The sequence below is a fragment of the Abramis brama genome (assembly GCF_963993115.1).
Source record: "Abramis brama genome assembly, chromosome: 11".
Classification (NCBI taxonomy): Eukaryota; Metazoa; Chordata; class Actinopteri; order Cypriniformes; family Leuciscidae; genus Abramis; species Abramis brama.
In genome coordinates, this window is record NC_139973.1 from 22,224,944 (window position 1) to 22,246,708 (window position 21,765).

The window sequence follows — 21,765 nt, forward strand, 5'->3', positions numbered from 1 at the left end:
GTGTATAAAGTGCAAAGGAAACTACGAGCATGCAACGTTGTTACGTTGTAAATTGGTAAGTCACAAAAGTAAAATACCAATAAATCACGTTACTGGTACGCCGTGTGTTAGCTGAGAAGGATTTGCATGCAGGGATGATTTTCATTCTATTCACCAGGAGCAGTTTCCATGTTTCATTAACAGTTCTTGTTAGTATTGTGTATCACCATGGTAACTGTCGTTTTAATATTAACCCACTGATCTATATAATGACATTCTATATAGGCTAGATCAGTGTATTAACCCCAAAATGCCACTTTATTTTCACTTAGTGTTATTTTTTATATTTTAAATGACTTTGGTGGCTCATACCAACATTGTATTAACAAAAGCTAGTTTGGGACTGCTATTTAATAGCTTTAGCATAGGCCTAATGTTTATTTCTTAGTAGTCTTTACTATTAGTCATATTCTTACAATTTATGTGTATGTTAAGTAAAGGGGGACAGTGTGTGTGTTCACAATTTTTAAGTAAACATGTATATGCCTATATATATATTCAATGTAAATTGTGATAATCGTAATTAATAATCGCAATTACAATTTCAAGGGAATAATCGACAATTATGATTTTTGTCATAATCGTGCAGCCCTAAAGCTGGATGATTATTTTGCTCATCCAACAAATTATATTTTTATTGCATTATGATACCGTATACAAAACTCAGCCATAAATTCTGCTTTTCTATAATGTTCGGGATTTTTTTATACTGTCATAGAGGTGTACATTAATTTACACGTTTTAACACGTTTTGAGGTCTTATTTGTGGGTGTGCTGCTGTACTTATTTGCTTTATATCCAGATGCATTTCTAATATTCTGACCACGTCATGTATGTAAATAAATAGGGTTGACAAAAAAAAAAAAAAACTCTGAATACAATGTAGTGCAACATCACATTTAACTATGACCTCAGTATTGAATTTACACATTTCTGACTGGTAGCTAACGTTAGTGAAGTGTTGGTCACGTAAGCTTGCCGCAAGTAACTATTCTCTTCCAATAAACATTAACTAAAGTTGCCTACATAAATTACAACTACTTACTAGATTCCTGAGAGGACAACTAATGCGATCAAATGTCAAAAATACAGTAATTTCATCAACTTACCAGCGAGCGTACTTCGGAAACACTGAAAATGAATAGGGTTCAGTGCTGGAACTATCAGTGTTTGGAACCATAGACATAATAAATACATAGACGCCCTATTGGCCGCTTTGGAACGTTGCTGCGATACGTCAACGCGTCCGCCATTTTGTGGAGGGCAAGACTGCGCTGTAATCAAATGCAAGTAAACAGGTGAGCTGCGGTTCTCTTACGAGAGGTTCTCTCGTATTGCGTAAGAAGCTTACGCTGCGGGAAAGTTATCTTTCTTCGAGATCTGAAGCCAAAAAATTATCCTTAATTTTGTATTCATTGTCAACGCAGTGCGGCAGCAGGCAGACCATGGCAAGCTGTATAAGCGTGCTCATTGGTTGCCCGGTGGCAACTGCTTAAGCCTACCAGTGAGCCCTGTGTGACGTCGCGCCCTCCGCACCCTTCTAACCGTCAAGGTGGGGTGTGGCCAGTGTGTATATAAGCAGGGATCGTAGGCTAAAATTCTGATTTTCTTGTCTTCAGCGAAGCTCTTCGCATCGCTGGATCTTGAGAGCCGTTGAAACCAGCGACCAGCAAGCCTAGGACAGCGCCTGAAGAAGCCGGCCGCCTTCGCCGCCTTCAGCCATCCGTGCCTGCTACGCTATCCGGCGACATATCCTTTACTGCTGTGTGTGTTTGCCTACTGCGACACACACTTTCTCTCATTCTAAAAGAGCACGAGGCGTTTTTCTAAAAATGCCTCGTTTTTCCTGCGGCTCGTGCCGCGCCCCGCTCAGCAACGGAGACCGCCACCTCATCTGCGCTCTCTGCCTGGGCCGCGAGCACGCCGCCACCGCACTCTCCACGGGCGGCTGCCCAGAGTGCGAGGAACTTTCAATGTCGACCCTGCGGGCTCGACTTGAAGTTTTCGACCAGGTTGTCTCTCCGCCTGTCTCTGCTGCGCCGCGCAAGAAGAAGCGCCGCTCACAGAGACCACCGGAGACTGATGAGGCACTCAGAAGCTCGCCGGAGCCCCTCCCTCGAGCTTCTCTCTCGCCCTCTCTGCCCCCCCTTCCGGCCGCTCAACCGCCGGCTCCCGCCCGCACCGCCGCCGCTTCAGGGGATGAGGCCGATGAGGTTGACGAGCACGCTGACAGCTGCTCTATCGTGGCCTCTGACAGCGAGGAGTGGTCTACTGCCCCCTCTTCAGTCCAGGATTCCGGCCGCACTCGAACAGGCGAGGACGCGGAACTTTTGCGCCTCCTCACCAGGGCTGTTGAACAGCTGGGCCTCGAGTGGTCTCCTCCTCAGGAGCCAGCACCCAACAGACTCGACGGCTGCTTTCTGCATCACCGCCGCCGCTCGGCAGCGTCTAGAACTGCACCCTTCCTGCCAGAGCTCCACAGCGAGCTCTCTAAATCGTGGAACGCACCTTTCTCCGCGAGAGTCTCTTCCCACGCTTCTTCAGCGCTCTCACAAGTTGACGGCGCTGCTGAAAAGGGATATAATGCAATTCCCCCCGTGGAAGAGGCGGTTGCAGCGCACCTTTGCCCGCCTTCTGGATGGCGTTCAAAGGCTGCCCTCCCGTCGAAGGCTTGCAGGACCACTTCAGCCCTCGTCGGCCGCGCTTTCACCGCCGCCTTCACTCTATGGCCGTGCTACAGATTCTACAAGCCAACCTCCTCCGCGACTTGGACGAGAAAGGCTCTGAATCTGCTTCCGTTACGGATTTAAGAAGCGCGACGGACCTTTCCCTTCGCGCCACGAAATCCGCTGCCCAGGCCATTGGACGGTGCATGGCTTCTCTAACTGTAACTGAGAGGCATCTCTGGTTGACGCTCGCCGACATGAGGGAGTCTGAGCGCGCAGCGTTTCTCAACGCCCCCCTCTCTCCCACTGGTCTGTTCGGTCCAGCGGTTCACGGGATCGACCAGCCGAAACAGACCGCCTCCGCCGCGGGGACCGGTTTAAGTGCAGTAAGTGTGCCCACGCTCCCGTGTTCACCCCTGTACACAAGCACCATAAATCCCGTGTCTCTCACAGAGCCCACTCTCATAAAGCAGGCAAAAGCCGCTCGAGTGCTGAAAGTAGGTCACGTGTCCACCTCCCCGTGCCCACACCTACCCACTGCCCGCTCTGTTACACGGCCTTTCACGACCGGTCAGGTTTTAAATGTAAGTCCTGTGCCGCCCTTGCGCGTCGCGCTTCACACCATATGTTCCCCGTCGAAAGCCACCGGGACACTGTGTGTAAAACGGCCAGCCATCGCTGCATGCGAGCCGCCGCATATAAGCACCGAGAGCGCGCGCACTGCGCCCGCGCCTCCGTTTCGAGCTCTCGAACCCGCAACGCGCGGCAATCAGAGCTCGGAGGCTATTCTGCCCCTGGCTGCACATGCGAAAGCGTGGGAAACTATTCCAGGCGCGTCAGAATGGGTGCTAAGCACAGTAAAAAAGGGCTATACTCTGCAGTTCGCTCGCCGCCCCCCGCGCGCTACCGAGACGAGAGTGAATGGGGAAGTAGCACATCTACTTCGAGCAGAAATAGCGACACTCCTGTGCAAAGGGGCTATAGAACCGGTACCCCCTTCTATGAGCGAGACGGGCTTTTACAGCCGTTATTTCCTCGTTCCCAAGAAGGATGGAGCTTTCAGACCGATTTTGGATCTGAGACATTTGAACAAGGCTCTTATGAGAAGACCGTTCAAAATGCTCACAACCAGGCAGATCCTCGCGCAGATTCGCCCGAGGGACTGGTTTATCTCTCTCGATCTAAAAGACGCGTACTTTCAGATCCAGATAATACCCCGTCAGATTCGCCTTCGACGGTTAGGTATATCAATACACCGTCCTGCCGTTCGGCCTGTCTTTGGCACCCCGTACATTCACGAAGTGCATGGACACGGCTCTCGCTCCCCTGAGAGCTCAGGGAATGCGGATTTTGAACTATCTGGACGATTGGCTAATTCTAGCACAGTCAGAGGCAGAGCTTATCGCCCACCGAACAGTGCTTCTCAGCCATTCAGTCAACCTCAGTCAGTCAACCTCTTTCCTGGGTTTGGATCTGGACTCTGTGGCAATGACGGCCCGCCTGTCGATACAGCGCACGCGCTGGGTCTATTGTGTATGCGCCCGCTACAACGCTGGTTGAATGCCCGAGTGCCTCACAGAGCATGGGCTTCCGGCCGCATCCGGATCAGAGTGACTCAGAGCTGCGTTTCAGCACTGAAGCCCTGGTTAGCGGCCGACTGGTACCAGCGGGGAGTGACAATGGACCGTCTCGCACCGCAAAGTTATCTCGACGGACGCTTCCACCTCAGGCTGGGGCGCTCTGTTCGAAGGCAAACCGGTCTTTGGCCTTTGGTCAGACCAGGAGAAATCCCTCCACATAAATTGTTTGGAGATGATAGCGGTCGAGAACGCGCTCAAGCGCTTCCTCCCACTCATACGGGACTACCATGTGCTAGTCCGCTCGGACAACATGTCCGTGGTGTCCTATGTGAACCGACAGGGCGGTGTCAGATCCAGGAACCTGTGCAAACTGACAGAACGCCTTCTCGTATGGGCTCATCGCTCGTTGCGCTCGCTGAGAGCCGCGCACGTGCCGGGCCACCTGAATGTCGGCCCAGACAGACTGTCCAGGGACATCATTCCTCCGGGAGAATGGTCCCTGCACCCCCAGACAGTCCAGTTGCTATGGCGCCTATTCGGCAGAGCGGATGTCGACCTCTTTGCGTCGAAAGACAACGCTCACTGCCCGATATTTTTTTCAAGGAGCGAGGACGCGCTGGCCCGGACCTGGCCCAGCCTCCCGCTGTACGCTTTTCCCCCGATCTCCCTGTTACCACAGGTCATTGCGAGAATGGGTGCATCAACGGATACCCGCTGAGCTACCAGAAGGGGTCGTAAACACGATCACGCAGTCTAGAGCTCCCTCTACGAGACGGCTCTATGCGTCTAAATGGTCTGTGTTCGCTAAATGGTGCGCTACTAAGAGCGTTGATCCACGCACATGTGAGGTTCTGCGAGTGCTCTCCTTCCTTCAAGAGCTGTTGGATAAGGGCAGGTCCCCTTCCACACTCAAAGTGTATGTGGCGGCTATTGCAGCGTTCGCTGAGACGACGCGCAGCCGTGCTATAGGAAGGAATGAGCTTATTATCCGTTTCCTCAGAGGAGCTAGACGGATGAATCCCCCGCGGCCCCCCTCGGTTCCTATTTGGGATCTGTCCTTGGTCCTGGAGGCCCTGAAGGCTTTTCCCTTTGAACCACTTGAATCTGTGGATTTGAAGTACCTTTCGCTCAAAACCGTTTTTCTGATAGCTCTGTCTTCAGTAAAACGCGTGGGGGATCTGCACGCGCTATCCGTTAGCCCTGCATGTCTCGAGTTCGGACCTAATGACTCTAAAGTCATTCTCAGACCGAGGCACAGTTACATCCCTAAAGCGATCGGTACCCCCTTTAGGGCGCAAATCATCTCCCTTTCGGCTCTGCCAGCATCCGATAGCGGGGACAATAAGAACCTCCTATGCCCCGTTAGGGCGCTGAGAGTTTACATTATGTGCTCCGCCGCCTTCAGGCGTTCCGAGCAGCTCTTTGTTTCTTTCGGTGGGCGCACCAAAGGTCTCGCCACCTCGAAACAGAGCCTGTCCAGGTGGATAGTGGACGCGATCGCAGCAGCTTACGCCTCCAAACACCTGCAGTGTCCTTTGGGTATCAGAGCCCACTCTACTAGAGGCATGGCCTCCTCGTGGGCCTGGTCCAGCGGAATTTCTATCCACGATATTTGTATGGCGGCGGGCTGGGCCTCCCCATAAACATTCGTGAGGTTTTATAACCTGGAAGTTCCCGCCTTGCAGGCTAAACTGTTGTCAGTATAAATGGCATGTATGTTCTGCCCAGTCGCTCATGCGCAGACCACATTCACGTACTGGCAAATATTTCTGGTATGGCACTAGGGAAGAGTGTTTTGTACACAGACCGGCTATGCCGCTCTGTTCCTCACCACGCGCCTGTGTACCAGTGCTGGCCCGCGCTGCTGGCCGCCTGTCCTACACTCGGTGGCGCTGAGGCTATTATCTCCACATATAGACCGGTGTTGCCGCTCTATTTACATATGAAGTGAAGTGCTTTGTACATGGATTGGCCCGTTTCTTGACCGGCCACCTGTTCAGCATGCCGTTTCCCCGGTCTCCCTGGGACTCATGCACTGGATGCTCGGTGCACACGGCGTTGACAATGGGTTCCCGCAGCGTAAGCTTCTTACGCAATACGAGAGAACCTCTCGTAAGAGAACGTACTCGGTTACCTAATGTAACCTCGGTTCTCTCTAGAAGAGGGAACGAGTATTGCGTAACCGGCAGTGTCGCACCACGAGCTTTTGCGCTTCAGACTGTGAAAACCAGAATTTTAGCCTACGATCCCTGCTTATATACACACTGGCCACACCCACCTTGACGGTTAGAAGGGTGCGGAGGGCGCGAAGCGCCCTGATAGGGTGTGACGTCACACAGGGCTCACTGGTAGGCTTAAGCAGTTGCCGCCGGGCAACCAATGAGCACGCTTATACAGCTTGCCATGGTCTGCCTGCTGCCGCACTGCGTTGACAATGAATACAAAATTAAGGATAATTTTTTGGCTTCAGATCTCGAAGAAAGATAACTTTCCCGCAGCGTAAGCTTCTTACGCAATACTCGTTCCCTCTTCTAGAGAGAACCGAGGTTACATTAGGTAACCGAGTACGTTTTTCTGTATAAAAACCCAAAAAAAATTACATTTATCAACCGATTTCGGTGGTTTGTATGTGGTGTACAAAAAAGTTCCATCTGTAGTTATTTAAAATCTCGATAGTTAGACTTATAAAATATTTTTTTTAAAATAAGGAATGGCCAAAGCTCAGGCTTGTCATGTATTTGGCTTTTCATTCTTGGATAAGAATTGTGAACACCCCCATACTGAGATATAATTTAATTTTCACATTAAATTAAATAAAGTTTTCTTATTGTGGGAAAAGCATATTCTGTCATTGACCCGATTTTAGCAATAACAAAGATAACTGATGGATCCTTTATGGTAATACATATGATATGGTACAACTACAGTGCAATGCAAATAGTAAATATAAGATAAAGTGAGAGGTAGGCTAATAGTAAATAGTTTAGTCAATAAAATAAACAAACAGTATACAGCAAATAAAATAGTAATGAAAAGTATAATTATATAATATCAGAAGTACTAATATAATAATAATAATAATATATTGATAATAGCATATAGTTTATGTATAATACTATAATAATAGCAATAGAATATGAAATATCAATTACAGAATATAGACAATAAAAAATAATAAGTTAAATAGTTACTATGAATAGTAAAATAATTTAACAGCATAACTATAATAGATTGATAATCGCAAGTGGTATATTATTATAATAACAATAATAAATAATGTAAATTTATACATTTTAAAATATTATTACATAGGCTATATAAAATAAAATGACGCAACCCTGTCTCTTTTTGTTAAATTTCAGTTTTTAAAAGGTATAAGAAGCTATACAAGTCAAGAAATAAAGTAAACGATTCAGTCAAACATACAGCAGGCTACACCGTTAAAGTTAAATAGCCTAAATATATAAAGTTATGAAACTTCACTTTGCCCTCAGCCAAAACAATCTGCCAAGGAACAAATTATAGATTAATGAGACCAAAGATCGCCCGTTAGATAAACACAAGACGAATTATTCTCATTAGACTAAAGACATCAGATCCAGCGGCGAACATCAGAACGTCAGAAGCACTAGCCGAGGTAAGGCTGTTCTCGGCGGGGTACATGAGCGCTGAGCGCCCGGTGATCGCTGGATCTCACAACTCCGAAACCGTCAGATAACATTTTTAAAAAGGCGCTATCTTTATAAATAAACCACAGATTTGAGCTTTAAACAACTACATTGTCGACTGAAAAACTCTTAAAACTACATTTCGTGACACAATAACAGTAGTATTTTTAAATTTCGCGGCCTTTCTCCTCTGAAAATAAAAATAGTAAATGAAATGCAACCAGAAACAAATTTTCTGTTTTGCTTGTGAAAGGTAATTCCCTGAGACCTGTTTTCAATTGTGTGGCGATTTGTAAAGCCCCAAGCAGCACAAGAAATAGGCATTTTTCTCAATTCTCGTTATGAGAGGTATGGGAAAGTTGCCCTCCGCAGTATGGCGGCGCCGTTGACGTACGATCCAGCGGCCAATAGGGCGTCTATGTATTTATTATGTCTATGTTTGGAACTATCGGCTGCTCCACGACACGCGCGTTACTTCCGCATTCCAAAGTTTCCATGGCAGTCTATGGGAGTGTCGTAACTCTGTTTTTCAACGGCTCTGTGTAGATCTAATGGGGTGAGGGATAGAGTTATGGTAGGGTGTGGTCGGACCTTCTAGCTCCACCCCTTAAGGGGAGCTGGAGTTCAGAAACATTAGAAAATGTCATTCAAGAACAGTGGCATAAATACAAGTGTCTGATATCACATTGAAAAGATGGTAAAAACAGCTTTTTTGGGGGCGGGGGGAGATTGCGTAATACATTTTCAAGTCAAAAGCCCATGAATTATTATTTTATTTTGTGTGAGGAGCTGAACTTTCCCTGTTGTGATGTTTATCTGAGTGAAACGGTTTCTTCTAGAGAAAAAAAAAAGTAGGGCGGTACTTGATTTTGTCCATCAAGAATTTATTGGATCTATGGATTGCGCAACGCGTCATAATCTGAAGGCCACGCACGCCCACCGGGGGGGAAAACAATCGTCTCCGTTGACTTTGCATTGCGAGAGGCTGCCCCCTTGTCATTTATGACTTATAACCATAAGAAAAGACAGAAAAATGCCTAAAAGCTGCTGTGTGACAAGGTGTACAGCAAACAAGCTAAAAAAAAACAGAAATAAGTTTTTATAATCTGTCGACCCCAAAAAGCGTTTTTTTTAAGGCGTTTTTTTAAGGAGCGTTTAAATACACAAAAGTGGATACAGGCTGGAACGAATGGGTAAATTGGGATCCTGACACTCAGTATGCACTAAAAAATGCAGTAAACATTTTGTCACTGGTAAGTCAAATATCCAAATGTCAGTTTTATATATAATATTTTTGTAAGCTAAGCCGATTACGTTCCCTGCTCCAGTGGACGTAGTTCTCAGAGTAATATGACACCTTGCGCTCTGTTTCAATTGCCTGTATCCACTTTTGTGTCCTTAAATGCTTGTTTTTTGGGGTCGACAGATTATAAAAACTTATTTCTGTTTTTTTTTTTAGCTTGTTTGCTGTACACACATTGTAACTGCCCGCTTGGAGTTATTTTAAAGGTCTTGATTTAATGAGTATAAATGCATATTTTGTGTATTTATAAAGGACGTTCTTATTGAGATTGTGGTGTAGATATGAACACTTCACTCGGCGCGGGCACCAGTGACTTCCACCAGTGGGCAGTATAGTTTCTCCCACTGGTATAACCCTAAATAAACCCGTGCTTACGAGTTACAGCTGTGGCAAACTCTTAAACAAAGTAAGAGCGAACAGAAGGGAGCACACAGCAAAGACGCCAAATTTAGGAACGCTAAGGAACAAAGGAAATCGCCAGGTTTTGGTTTAACGCCCTTGGGAAAGCGGAACGAGGTATGTGTAGTTGTTTATATGTGGGTACGTGTAGTTGTTTATATGTCGGTGCTGCGGGAGTGAGGTGTTCATGTTTATTGGTGTAAGTTATTTGAGCTATGTATTGACAAAGAGCCATTTCGCTTTGATAAGTTGATCTCTGTGTAATTTAAAGGTTATGGTGTAGTGAAATATAGATTTTGGTGGAAAATGATGATTGGTTAGTGGTGTATTTATTTAGGTTTATTGTTTGAGTATGTTTGATTTAGCTAAGGAAATGTGTATAAAAGTACTTATGTTTGTATTTATCTGTATATTTTTATAGTTTTCACGGTGTATTACGGATAATGCAAAAGGAAATAAAGAAACCGTAAGGACATCAGTCGAGACTCTCCACATCTTGCTTATACCCACCGGGGGCAGTTATAGTGAAAACTCTCCGCAGGCCAGAGAGTGAGAAACTCCATGTGACGTAGGACGCTGAGAAACTCTGCTGCATCCAAATGAGACTCGGAGCCTTGGCCGAGGTCCGCATCCAAGAAATCAACTAAAACGGACTACAGTCAGGCAAGAGGGAAGATAACACACGTAAAAGGGTGTATAACGGGTGCAACAAGAGACATTTTACAAAAAAAAAAAAATTATTAATAAGACTGGGTTTCATACGCTCATGAAAGTGGTTAATTGCAGTAACATAAATTGTGCTTGAATGTTGAAAGACGCGATGTTTTGAGTGTGAGAGTGTTTTGATTATCCTTAGATAAAGGGTTTTACGGTTGGTGATTATTGTGAAGATGTGTTCAAGGGTTATAAACAGCATTTTTAAAGTGGTCTTTAAATAGAGGTTTGAAAGTGTGGAAATGATCTAACTTAAAGTACGAAATTGTTCAAATTTCAATATTTGCATTTTGCACAAACTAAATAATTTGAGTGTCTAATTTAAGTTGTTAACGTTGGTTAAAAGGGGTAGCGCTAAAATACCGGTAGGTTATAACTACTGCTTGCAGAAATTAAATCCCAAACGTCTTATATAACATTCAAATAACGGTCAATCAAGACATGTAAATCAAATGTCACTCCACACAGCAGAAACAAGTAAACCCTCAGACCTACCATCTGGCAGATCAAGCTCTCGTAAGAGAACCGTGACTGAGAAAATGCAAGAGGTAAATGAACAAAATGCCATTAAACATAAAAGGGCCTTTTACAAGGCTTATGACGCATGGAAACAGACGGCAAAGGAAAGCAGGGCAACAATGAAATGTTTTTGCTCTATGGATGATCTTAACAACATTGAACAAAATATTCAAACTAAACGTGAGGGGCTTCTACACCAATACGAGCACATCCTGCGCAACCAAACCAATACTCCAGAGATTGTGGGAAAAATGGATACCTGTGCCATTCTCACCGACGAAACGCTTGCTCTAGTGAACAAAAGAAGAGATGCTATGGATGAAGACTACAATGAGCGAGTAGAGAAAGAAAGAGTGAGGATCGTCTTAAATAAAAAAGAATATGGATCTGTGTTCGGCGATACAAAAACTGACACTGTGGTTTCTCAGCATACTGACTGTTCCAGTGCAAGCTCCAGCAGTTCCAGTAAACGACAGGATGCAGAAGCAGAGCTGGCAGCGAAAAGAGAGCAAGCAAAGGCAATGAAAGATATACATGCTCGTCAGTCACATATTAACAAACTTGAAAATGAATGGAAACTTGAAGAAAAGAAAATAGTGGCTGATTTGGAGCGCAAAAGGGAAGAACGACGGCTAAAACTGGAAGAAGAACGAACGAAGCTGACACAGTTAAAGGCTGAAAAGGAGGTCCAGATAGCAGCTGCTCGAGTGAGAGCGTACGACAGCCCTGGAAGTGACTATGAAGAGGAGAGAAATCTAGCAACAGACACTGTTTATGTGGAACCTGAACCTGCTGCTCACTTTGACATGAACACTGCCTCGCTTCTACCCCAACAAACATTTACTGGAACGACTATAAATAAGGACACAGCCTGTTTAGTCCAAGCAATAACAAGCTCCATGAGCATAAATCGTCTGCCTGTGCCAGAGCCAACAACATTTGACGGTGATCCCATGAAATATGTTGACTGGAAAATGTCCTTCACAACTCTCATTGACCAAAAGCCCCTCTCAGCAAACGAAAAAATGTTCTATTTGAAAACTTATCTCACTGGGGATGCACGTAAAGCAGTGGAAGGTTTCTTTTATAGAAACTCAGAAGATGCGTATACAGGCGCCTGGAAGGTCCTGCAAGAAAGGTATGGCAACTCATTCATAATTCAAAAGGCGTTTAGGGATAAGCTCGCTAGCTGGCCTAAAATCAGTTCAACCGACCCTCTGGCTTTAAGAGAGTTTGCAGACTTTCTGCAAGGGTGTGCAGAAGCAATTCCGCATGTTAAGGGACTAGCCATCTTGGATGACTGCGAAGAAAATCATAAACTTCTGAAGAAATTGCCAGAGTGGATCGTAAGGAAGTGGAGTCGAATGGTGGTTGAAGAATTAGATAAATCAGGAAATTATCCGGCTTTTAAATGTTTCAGTACATTTCTAAACAAGGAGGTCCGGATAGCCTGCAACCCCATTGTCTCACCCTTCCTTTTGAACTTCAAGACAGAAAATAGAACACCAAAACGAGCTAAAGCCTTTATTACCAGTGCTCAAACAAATAGCTCCCCACAAGTTAGACAAGAAGTATCAGATTACAGGAGGCCACCATGCCCAGTCTGCAAGGAAGAAACACATGGTATTGCTACCTGCTTCATCTTTGCTGCAAAGGCCATGGATGAAAAGAAACGGTTCATCAAGGAAACCCATCTCTGTTTTGGATGTTTAAGGAAGGGACACGCAAGCAAGGATTGCAAAAGGCGTCACATTTGTGGCACCTGCAATCGTCGTCATCCAACATGCTTGCATGAGGAGTGGAGACAAAGACCAACGGAAATCTCTACAAATGATTCGATTTCTGCGAGTAACCACACGATGGAAGAAGTCCACAGAGCCATGTCGTATGCATCTACTCGATATGCCTCAGCTACTGCCAGCATAGTTCCAGTCCTGGTATCCACAAAGCAAGAGCCACAAAAGGAGGTTCTTACTTATGCCCTACTCGACACACAAAGTGACACTACATTCATCCTTGAAGATCTGCTTGGGCATCTGAGTGTGACACCACGACCAGTGACGCTAAAGTTGAGTACAATGACTGCTGTTGATACGGTTTTTACGAGCAAAGGCATCAGAGACCTTCAAGTTCGAGGGCTTCATTATGAGAACCTACTCCAGATAAATCAAGCTTATACTCGTAGTTTTATTCCGGTGGATAAATCATACATCCCGACTCGAGAAACTGCACAAAGATGGCCCCATCTTCAACACTTAACAGATAGACTGCCGCCTCTCCAAGATTGTGACGTGGGATTACTAATAGGATATAATTGTCCTTCAGCATTAGCTCCACTTGAAGTAGTCATAGGTAAAGAGAATGAACCCTTCGCTCAACGTACTGAGCTTGGTTGGAGCATAATAGGTTCGACAAACCCTCATTTAGATCGGCAAGGAAGCCAAAGTTTTGTGCACCGGGTCACAGTGAAAGAGATACCTGCTCCAACAGTCACTGATGTCTTGAAAGTCCTGGAAGCGGATTTCAACGAACGCATCTATGAGGACAAATATGTGTCTCAAAATGATGTCCAGTTCATTCAGTTCCTTAGCAATAACATCAGACAGAAAGATGATGGACACCTTGAGATGCCACTTCCTTTTCAGAGCAGCAGCCCACCTGTGCTACCAAATAAAAGGAAGCTCGCTGTGGTTCGGCTGGAGAACTTGAAAAGAAAGTTGAAAGCAGACAAACGCTATCATGACCACTACAGAACCTTTATGGAAGAGACAGTGAGTAGAGGGGATGCTGAATTGGTAACTACACCGGTAAATGGTGAGAGTATTTAGTACCTTCCCCACCATGGCATTGATCACCCAAAGAATCCAGACAAACTAAGAGTCGTTTTCGACTGTTCGGCTAAGTTCAGAGGTGTTTCTTTAAATGATACTCTACTGACGGGACCTGACTTGATTAACTCCCTACTAGGAGTTCTGTGTCGTTTTAGGAAGGAAGCAGTGGCCATAACATGTGATGTTGAAAGAATGTTCCATCAGTTCAGTGTTACTCCAGAATGCCGAAACTATTTGAGATTCTTATGGTGGGAGCACGGAGAGTTGGAAAAGGAACCAAAGGAATATAGGATGAGTGTCCATCTCTTTGGAGCTGCCTTTTCTCCTGGGTGTGCCAACTTTGGACTGAAGTATTTAGCACGGCAATACGCCCCTAAATATCCGGCGGCATCAGTCTTTCTGGAGAAAAACTTCTACGTCGATGACGAACTAACTAGTGTCAAGTCTGTGGAAGAGGCAAAGAAACTGATTATGGAGGCTCAGAGGTTGTGTAAAGAAGGAGGATTAAGGCTTCATAAATTTAACTCAAATCAAAGGGAAGTCCTGGTTTGTGTGGATCCTTCGGAAAGAGTAGCAATCATTGAACCTATGAAACTAAAAAAGGAAGTGAGTCAGCTGGGACGTGTACTCGGTCTTCAGTGGTCGATAGACGATGACCTCTTTAGTTTTAATACTACATGGAAAGAGCAGCCGGCAAGCCGCAGAGGCATTTTGTCTGTGGTGGCCTCCCTGTATGATCCACTTGGATTCCTCACGCCATTCATCTTGATTGGGAAATGTATATTGCAGGAGATGTGCCGCAGGAGCGTCAAATGGGATGACCCTTTGCCAGAAGATCTAAACGCACGGTGGGAGGAGTGGAAACGGGAGCTACAGGGGCTAAAAAATGTCACTATCGCAAGGTGCTACCAACCAAGGGGATTCGGCAACGTGATCAGAGTGGAGTTACATCATTTTTCAGATGCCAGCAGTAAAGGGTATGGCGCATGTTCATACCTTAGATTCAAGGACGACAAAAATGTGGTTCACTGCAGTTTGGTAATAGCAAAGGCAAGAGTCGCCCCGACTAAAGTGACAAGTATTCCCAGGCTTGAACTCTCAGCTGCTGTCGTGGCTACTAGACTAAGTGGGATGTTGAGGTGCGAACTTGACATGGGGATTGACGAAGAGTTATTCTGGACAGACTCCCGAGTGGTTTTGGGTTACATCAACAACGAGGCGAGAAGGTTCCACGTGTTTGTGGCAAACCGGGTTCAACGGATAAGAGAAACCACTGACCCTGGTCAGTGGCATTACGTCGATACAGCGGAAAATCCAGCGGACCATGCCTCCAGAGGCCTCCCTGTAACACACATCTCTTCCTCAAACTGGCTTACTGGACCCAAGTTTTTGTGGGAGCAAGAAGTCCGCTTAAGGCCCTGTTCCCTTCCGGAATTGCTTGTTGGTGATCCTGAAGTTAAAGCGATTTCGGTCTTTGCAACAAGAGTTAGCAACTGCATGGATATTCTTAGCCGTCTGAGCAGGTTCTCCTCTTGGTCGAAACTTCTCAAGGTGGTTGCAAGAATTAGGAGGCTGGGTTCAAAACAAAGACTTCCTTACGATCATACAGGTGTTGAGGAACAAAAGAGAGCGGCTCATGTGATAATCAAGCTTGTTCAACAACAGGCCTTTGCGCAGGAGTTGGATACCCTTCAAAAGGGAAAACAGCTCCCAAATTCAAACCATCTTTGCCGTTTGGACCCTATACTCCATGAAGGAGTGCTCTGTGTCGGTGGCAGGCTAAAGCAGTCTTCTCTTAGCCATGAATTAAAGCACCCGGTAATCCTTCCAAAGGATGGCCACATCACCGCACTGATTCTGGCTTATTGCCACGCCAAGATTCGGCATCAAGGCAGCCAGACTCAAATGGAACTACGAGTAAACGGATTTTGGGTCATCAGTGGAAGCAAACTAGTCGCAAAGCTGATAAATGGGTGTGTGCAGAGCAGAAAACTACGACGGCCTTCGGAAATACAACAAATGGCTGGGCTCCCTGCTGAACGTGTTGAAGTTTCAGCTCCATTCACGTACAGCGGCATGGACTGCTTTGGCCCATATCTCGTCAGAAAGAGTCGTACAGAGTACAAAAGATATGGTTTGATTTTCACGTGCCTTTCTTCTCGAGCTATTCATATTGAAATGCTGGAAGATCTATCGACGGATGCATTTATAAATGCTCTAAGGTGCTTCATTAGCATCAGGGGAGCTGTCCGGCAACTCTACTGTGATCAAGGTACTAACTTTGTGGGAGCTAGGAATGAGCTAAGGGACGCTCTTAAACAATGTAATGCCAAGTTGTTGGAAGCATTCCTAATAGACCAGCATTGTGAGTTTGTTTTCAATGCGCCTTCTGAAAGTCATACAGGAGGTGTCTGGGAGCGTCAGATCCGAACCGTTAGGGGTGTGATGAATGCCACTCTTGTCCAGAGTCTAGGTAGACTTGACGATGCATCACTTAGAACGTTGTTCTACGAAGCAATGGCTATTGTAAACAGCCGTCCACTTTCTGTAGATGAAATCAATGACCCTCAAGCACTGGAGCCCCTCACGCCTAATCACCTTATCATGATGAAGTCCAAGGTTGCTTTACCGCCTCCAGGGACGTTTGTGAAGGAGGATCTGTATGCTTCCAAGAGGTGGCGTCGAGTTCAGTATCTGGTCGAGCAATTCTGGAGTCGATGGAAAAAGGAGTATCTTCTTAACCTCTCTATTCGACAGAAGTGGCATGTACCTAAATGTAATCTTAAGGTGGATGATATAGTTATTGTCAAAGATGATAATCTTCCGAGAAATCAGTGGTTGCTAGCACGAGTAGTCGAAGCCATCCAGGACGGCGAAGGATTAGTGCGCAGAGTCAAAATTCAGATAGGAGAACGGATCGCCGTAAAGAAAAGGAACTTCTTTCGTAAACCTTCAATCATTGAGCGTCCAGTACAGAAACTGGTTCTCCTCCTTGAGAGCAAATAAGACGATCACACCATATACACCACACACACTACAGCACATATATATAATACAAATCTAAGTGTTTTAGTTTAAAAGATGGGCAAATGTGATGTGAGAAATTCTGCTTAGTTTATGTAGTTGTATATTAAGCAGAATTGGTGGGAGTGTAACTGCCCGCTTGGAGTTATTTTAAAGGTCTTGATTTAATGAGTATAAATGCATATTTTGTGTATTTATAAAGGACGTTCTTATTGAGATTGTGGTGTAGATATGAACACTTCACTCGGCGCGGGCACCAGTGACTTCCACCAGTGGGCAGTATAGTTTCTCCCACTGGTATAACCCTAAATAAACCCGTGCTTACGAGTTACAGCTGTGGCAAACTCTTAAACAAAGTAAGAGCGAACAGAAGGGAGCACACAGCAAAGACGCCAAATTTAGGAACGCTAAGGAACAAAGGAAATCGCCAGGTTTTGGTTTAACGCCCTTGGGAAGCGGAACGAGGTATGTGTAGTTGTTTATATGTGGGTACGTGTAGTTGTTTATATGTGGGTGCTGCGGGAGTGAGGTGTTCATGTTTATTGGTGTAAGTTATTTGAGCTATGTATTGACAAAGAGCCATTTCGCTTTGATAAGTTGATCTCTGTGTAATTTAAAGGTTATGGTGTAGTGAAATATAGATTTTGGTGGAAAATGATGATTGGTTAGTGGTGTATTTATTTAGGTTTATTGTTTATTTAAGGAAATAAAGAAACCGTAAGGACATCAGTCGAGACTCTCCACATCTTGCTTATACCCACCGGGGGCAGTTATACACATAGCAGCTTTTTGACATTGTTTTGTTTTTTGTTATAAGTCAGAAATGACAAGGAGGCAGCCTCTCGCAATGCAAAGTCGGTTGGATTGTTCCAACACCCCCCCCGGTGTGGGCGTGGCCTAAATACGCTCTGTCTCACGTAAGTGACAGGTTGTCCCGCCCTCGCGCCAGTAAACTTGCCATCAGAGAAGAGATCTTTTGATTAAATATTACGAGGGCACATGAATTGAAATATTGATTTGCACATATAGCCTAAATCATTTATAATAGGCTACAGAGGTGTAAAGTCCAGGGGTCAGAAAGTAAAAGTCCTGCAATATGTGTATTCCACCATGAACTCAGCCAGCTGATTTCACTAATTAGTTCTATCTCCTGGCTGAAAAACTGTGCTAATAAGCAAATCCAGGTGATTGGAACAAAATACTGAGGAGGACTTATATTTTCTGAACCTGGACTTTACACCTCTGATAGGCTAATACTGCAATGTTCTATAAAAAAAGTATGAATCGTCACATTTGATTTCATGGTGACTTTAAATAACAGACGCATGTATTTATATATCTATATATAATATATATTTATGTATAAAACTTTTAATCCAGGTATGTATAAAATTAAGACTTTCTGTACAGTGGCAGGTATTACATGTAAATGGTTAAAAAAAACAAAAACAATAACAAGGTGATTTATCAAACTCTCACAACAGTGCATTGATCTGCTACTTAAAAATCATGTTTCACAATAGAAGGCATTAACTATAACAAACTTAGTTTAGAGCAAGAACACACTGCATCGTCTCACTGGAAGAGTTCCTTCCTGCGGAGGCAAGTGCAACTCACATCCTAATCTCTGTCATTAGTCCAAATGTACAGGACCAGACAATTATAACAAGACACACTGTCAGGGTGTCTCAACTACAGCACCACTGTATACACAGTGGCTGTTCCACTCCCTTGCTGGCTTCATACTCTTAATGTGGCAACTGCCACAAAAGAGGAGAGCAATCAGAAGAACTTCAGTTTCAGGTAGGCGATGCAAGTTCAGTCACCACCGACACCAAACAGTTCAAGCAGATCTTTGCAGTCTGGGTCAATAAGATCAGCAGGCTTCTCCCCAATGTCATTTTCAGCCTCAGTGTCTGCACCCAAGGAAAGCAAGAACCTGAAAACAAAAACTATTTCTTTAAATCTTCCCCCAGTTTCACTTTCTTGACTGATCTGGTTTTACCAATCTCACACATTTTAGAGGTCAAAGAATATAGCAGGTAAAATGTTCTGTTTGGCTTTTTTGCAGCCTTTCAAGTTCTTAAAGGTCCCATGACATGCTACTTTTTGTAGGCTTTAATATAGGCCTTAGTGGTCCCTAGTACTGTATCTGAAATCTCTTTCCAAAAATTCAGCCTCGGTGCAGAATTATAGCCACTACAAGCCAGTCCCAGAATGAGCTTTCTTCAGACAGGCCGTTTCGGTGTCTGTAGCCTTAAATGATAATGAGGAGGAGAAAGGCGGCGCAAGGTGGAGGGTGGGTGTGGCCTTGACCATCTTGCGCAACGGTACCGTGGTGCATGTTTACATTGGATATATTGCAATGGCACGAAGACACGCAGTCTTTCAAGCATTTCAGTTTGACCCAGAATCTGATCCGGATGGAGAAGCAACGGATGAAGAAGTTGCAGCTCAGCGGCTCCAGCAGGACGTTTCCGAATGGTTAGTTTAAAATATTATGTCTGGATACGGTACTTTATTCGGAAGGTTTACAGTTATTATCATGTAGCTAACGCTAACCTACTGTTGCCTTTTCATGAGAGATCTGTAACGTCTGTATTTATCTTATTACAATTACATCAAGCTCTGCGATCTTGAAATGCGGATATCGCGCGCGCCATATAACCAACAGGAAAACGGTTATCCAAATAACAAAGAAGTGTACAACACTCGCGTTACAGTGTGTGTATTCACACACATAAACTGCATAGCTAATGTTACAGCCACATTTTACGTGTAACAATCTAGGTAACCATCATTAGTTGACTTACTTGTCCGAGGTGTGTAGCTGAGCCAAAGAGAGTGATCCAGACTTTAGTTTCAGACGTTCAGCAAGCCCAGCTCTGTATTGACCCTTCGGTGTTCATTTGTACATCCAATTATTGAGCAATTGTTATGCTTCGCTCGCTCAAAAGCCATGATATCTCTTGTGGACAAACTAAAATCGCGCGCGCGCGTTCCTACTTCCTAGCGCATTTTCTCATGGGTGGAAAATATTCTCTGGGCGGGCAAAGCAGAGACAGGGGAGGTAACATTTCCTCCTTATGACGTCATAAGGAGGAGATTCAAGATCAGCGCGTATGAGTCTCCATTTTCTCAAAGGCAGAGAAAGATAGCAAAAGCTCGATTTACACCGATTGAAATTTCTAGAAACTTAGGGACCATATACAGGCTAGGGGAACTCATATTAATGTTAAAAAACCTCAGAAAGTGAAAATTTCATGTCATGGGACCTTTAACTTGAACTAAATGGTCTTTATTTTCTATACACTATAAAAAGTAATTATCTATGAAATGTACAGGTCTAATAGGTTTACAGAAGTCCAAAAATAAATACATAAATTGAGCAGTTCACTTACTTAGCTATCTCTGGAAAGCCATCACTGCAGGCCATGTGGAGGGGAGTCCATCCGTCCTCATCTCTCTGGGTGATGTCAGCCCCAAATTTTACCAGAAGCTTCACACAATCCAGGTTTCCAGATAGGACTGCCTCATGAATGGCTGCCATGCCTAGACAATCAGCAAGAAGTTAATTTTAAAGGACAGGCTCAGACAGCACAATTATCAGTGGAATAAAGCTTGAGACTCTTACGACTATGTTATCAAGCATATATGAGCTGCCTAGACAAAAATGGCATTGCTAATGCAATAGGATAAGCCTTTATTGGAGATCAGGGAATGCTTTTGTGATCAGTATTGCATTTTAATTACTTTCATGCAGAGTATCTAGTTGATTCTGAACAAAGATTTACTTTCTCTTGCAGCCTTAACTCAGTATACAAGTAGTTGGTTTTCCTACCTGAATGGTAAATGGTGTCCAGGCGTACTCTTCTGGTTCTGATGAAGCGTCCAATTCTCTCCAGCTCTCCTTGACGGATATAATCCTGAAACACTATGTCATTGGGAAAGTGAACATTGCGAACAGGTTTGATGGAAGTCTGAGAATGAGAGCATGACACTGGACCAGTGGCATTTGGATTGCAGCCCTCAAAGCGCATGGTGTGGGTGACTGGACACTGGTAGAACTTCATTCTTTAATGTTCTTGTTTCCAAGATAGGATAAGAAATTCTGTACCAATTCTCAATGTGGCTAAAAGGCTCAGCAGAATAGGGTCTTAAGAAGTTTCTTCTTTAGAAGGTGCTGGTCTAGATGATAGCAGCTGGTCAGTCTCTCGGTTCGTCACTTAATGTAGCGATCCTTCCTAGACAGTCGTTCAGAAGTTGGTCTGAAGTCAGGGCTCTGTGTACCCTATATATACCCTGCTCTAGACTATATTAAGAGGCTGTTGTCTCATAGCTCAGATGACTGATTTGGAAGACGAGTGGGTGTGATCTGAAGTCACACCCCAACGATACTCAGCCAACTTAGCAATGAGATCCGTAACCTTAAGCTTGTTTTCATGCACCACATTTGAACCAAGTCTTGCCCCCTCCTCCTCCCCCTGCCTGTTGTCACACAGCAGGGAACCCAACAGTAATTTCTAGTACACATTGAATAGGGCATAAAAGTGGTTTATAGGTACTGCCTGCCAAATGTGAAGGTAAGGACATTTTGATGGTCACAATTAGATTTTAAAAAATAACACTTAAAAATAAACAGCCAGCAAAAAAGATGCTCTTGCCAGGGAGACTATTTTCAGATGACTGTTTAATCATATTTAATGTGTCATGATTTCTGACAGCGGTTTATATACTTTAAGTCTACTACATGACTTTCTTTTTTTGGAAGATGAGTTACTACTCGGCACCTAATAAGTTCCAGAAGTTTCTGCATGTTTTGCATGAAATGCAGAAAGCAACACAAAATGGTTAAAAAACCTGGATATCTCAATCAAGATAGAAAATGCAATCATTTACTCAACCTCATATCATTCCAAACCCATACTGAATTTGTTTTAAATGGAGTTTTGAAGATTGTAAATGCAGCTTTTTTTTCCCTTCTTCTCAAGGACAGTTCACTATGCCCATGATTGTCAAGCT

At 44.5% G+C, this 21,765-nt stretch overlaps 2 protein-coding genes across 2 annotated transcripts; one reads left to right on the forward strand and one right to left on the reverse strand.

Moving 5' to 3' along the window:
* Window positions 1-9,600: 9,600 nt before the first annotated feature.
* Window positions 9,601-14,061, forward strand: LOC311091653 (uncharacterized protein). Its single transcript, XM_084127644.1, has 2 exons — window positions 9,601-9,772; window positions 10,077-14,061. The coding sequence occupies exon 2, from the start codon at window positions 10,822-10,824 to the stop codon at window positions 13,714-13,716; it is 2,895 nt and encodes a 964-aa protein (XP_083983770.1). The 5' UTR covers window positions 9,601-9,772; window positions 10,077-10,821; the 3' UTR covers window positions 13,717-14,061.
* A 4,027-nt stretch (window positions 14,062-18,088) lies between these two features.
* On the reverse strand, window positions 18,089-21,750 carry ppp1r27b (protein phosphatase 1, regulatory subunit 27b). The gene is made up of 3 exons (XM_084128090.1): window positions 20,585-21,750; window positions 20,145-20,295; window positions 18,089-18,682 (listed from the first exon to the last, which is right to left on the reverse strand). The coding sequence occupies exons 1-3, from the start codon at window positions 20,814-20,816 to the stop codon at window positions 18,562-18,564; spliced, it is 504 nt and encodes a 167-aa protein (XP_083984216.1). The 5' UTR covers window positions 20,817-21,750; the 3' UTR covers window positions 18,089-18,561.
* Between the last annotated feature and the right edge of the window lie 15 nt (window positions 21,751-21,765).

What these genes read in the sequence shown, in the direction of transcription:
- LOC311091653 (XM_084127644.1), top strand. Translation starts at nt 10,822, where the DNA reads ATGTCACTCCACACAGCAGAAACAAGTAAACCCTCAGACCTACCATCT.
- ppp1r27b (XM_084128090.1), bottom strand. Translation starts at nt 20,816, where the DNA reads ATGAAGTTCTACCAGTGTCCAGTCACCCACACCATGCGCTTTGAGGGC. An exon ending in GGACACCATTTACCATTCAG is followed by an intron (nt 20,296 to 20,584) that starts GTAGGAAAACCA and finishes CTGATTGTCTAG; the next exon opens with GCATGGCAGCCATTCATGAG. An exon ending in GGCTTTCCAGAGATAGCTAA is followed by an intron (nt 18,683 to 20,144) that starts GTAAGTGAACTG and finishes TTTTGTTTTCAG; the next exon opens with GTTCTTGCTTTCCTTGGGTG.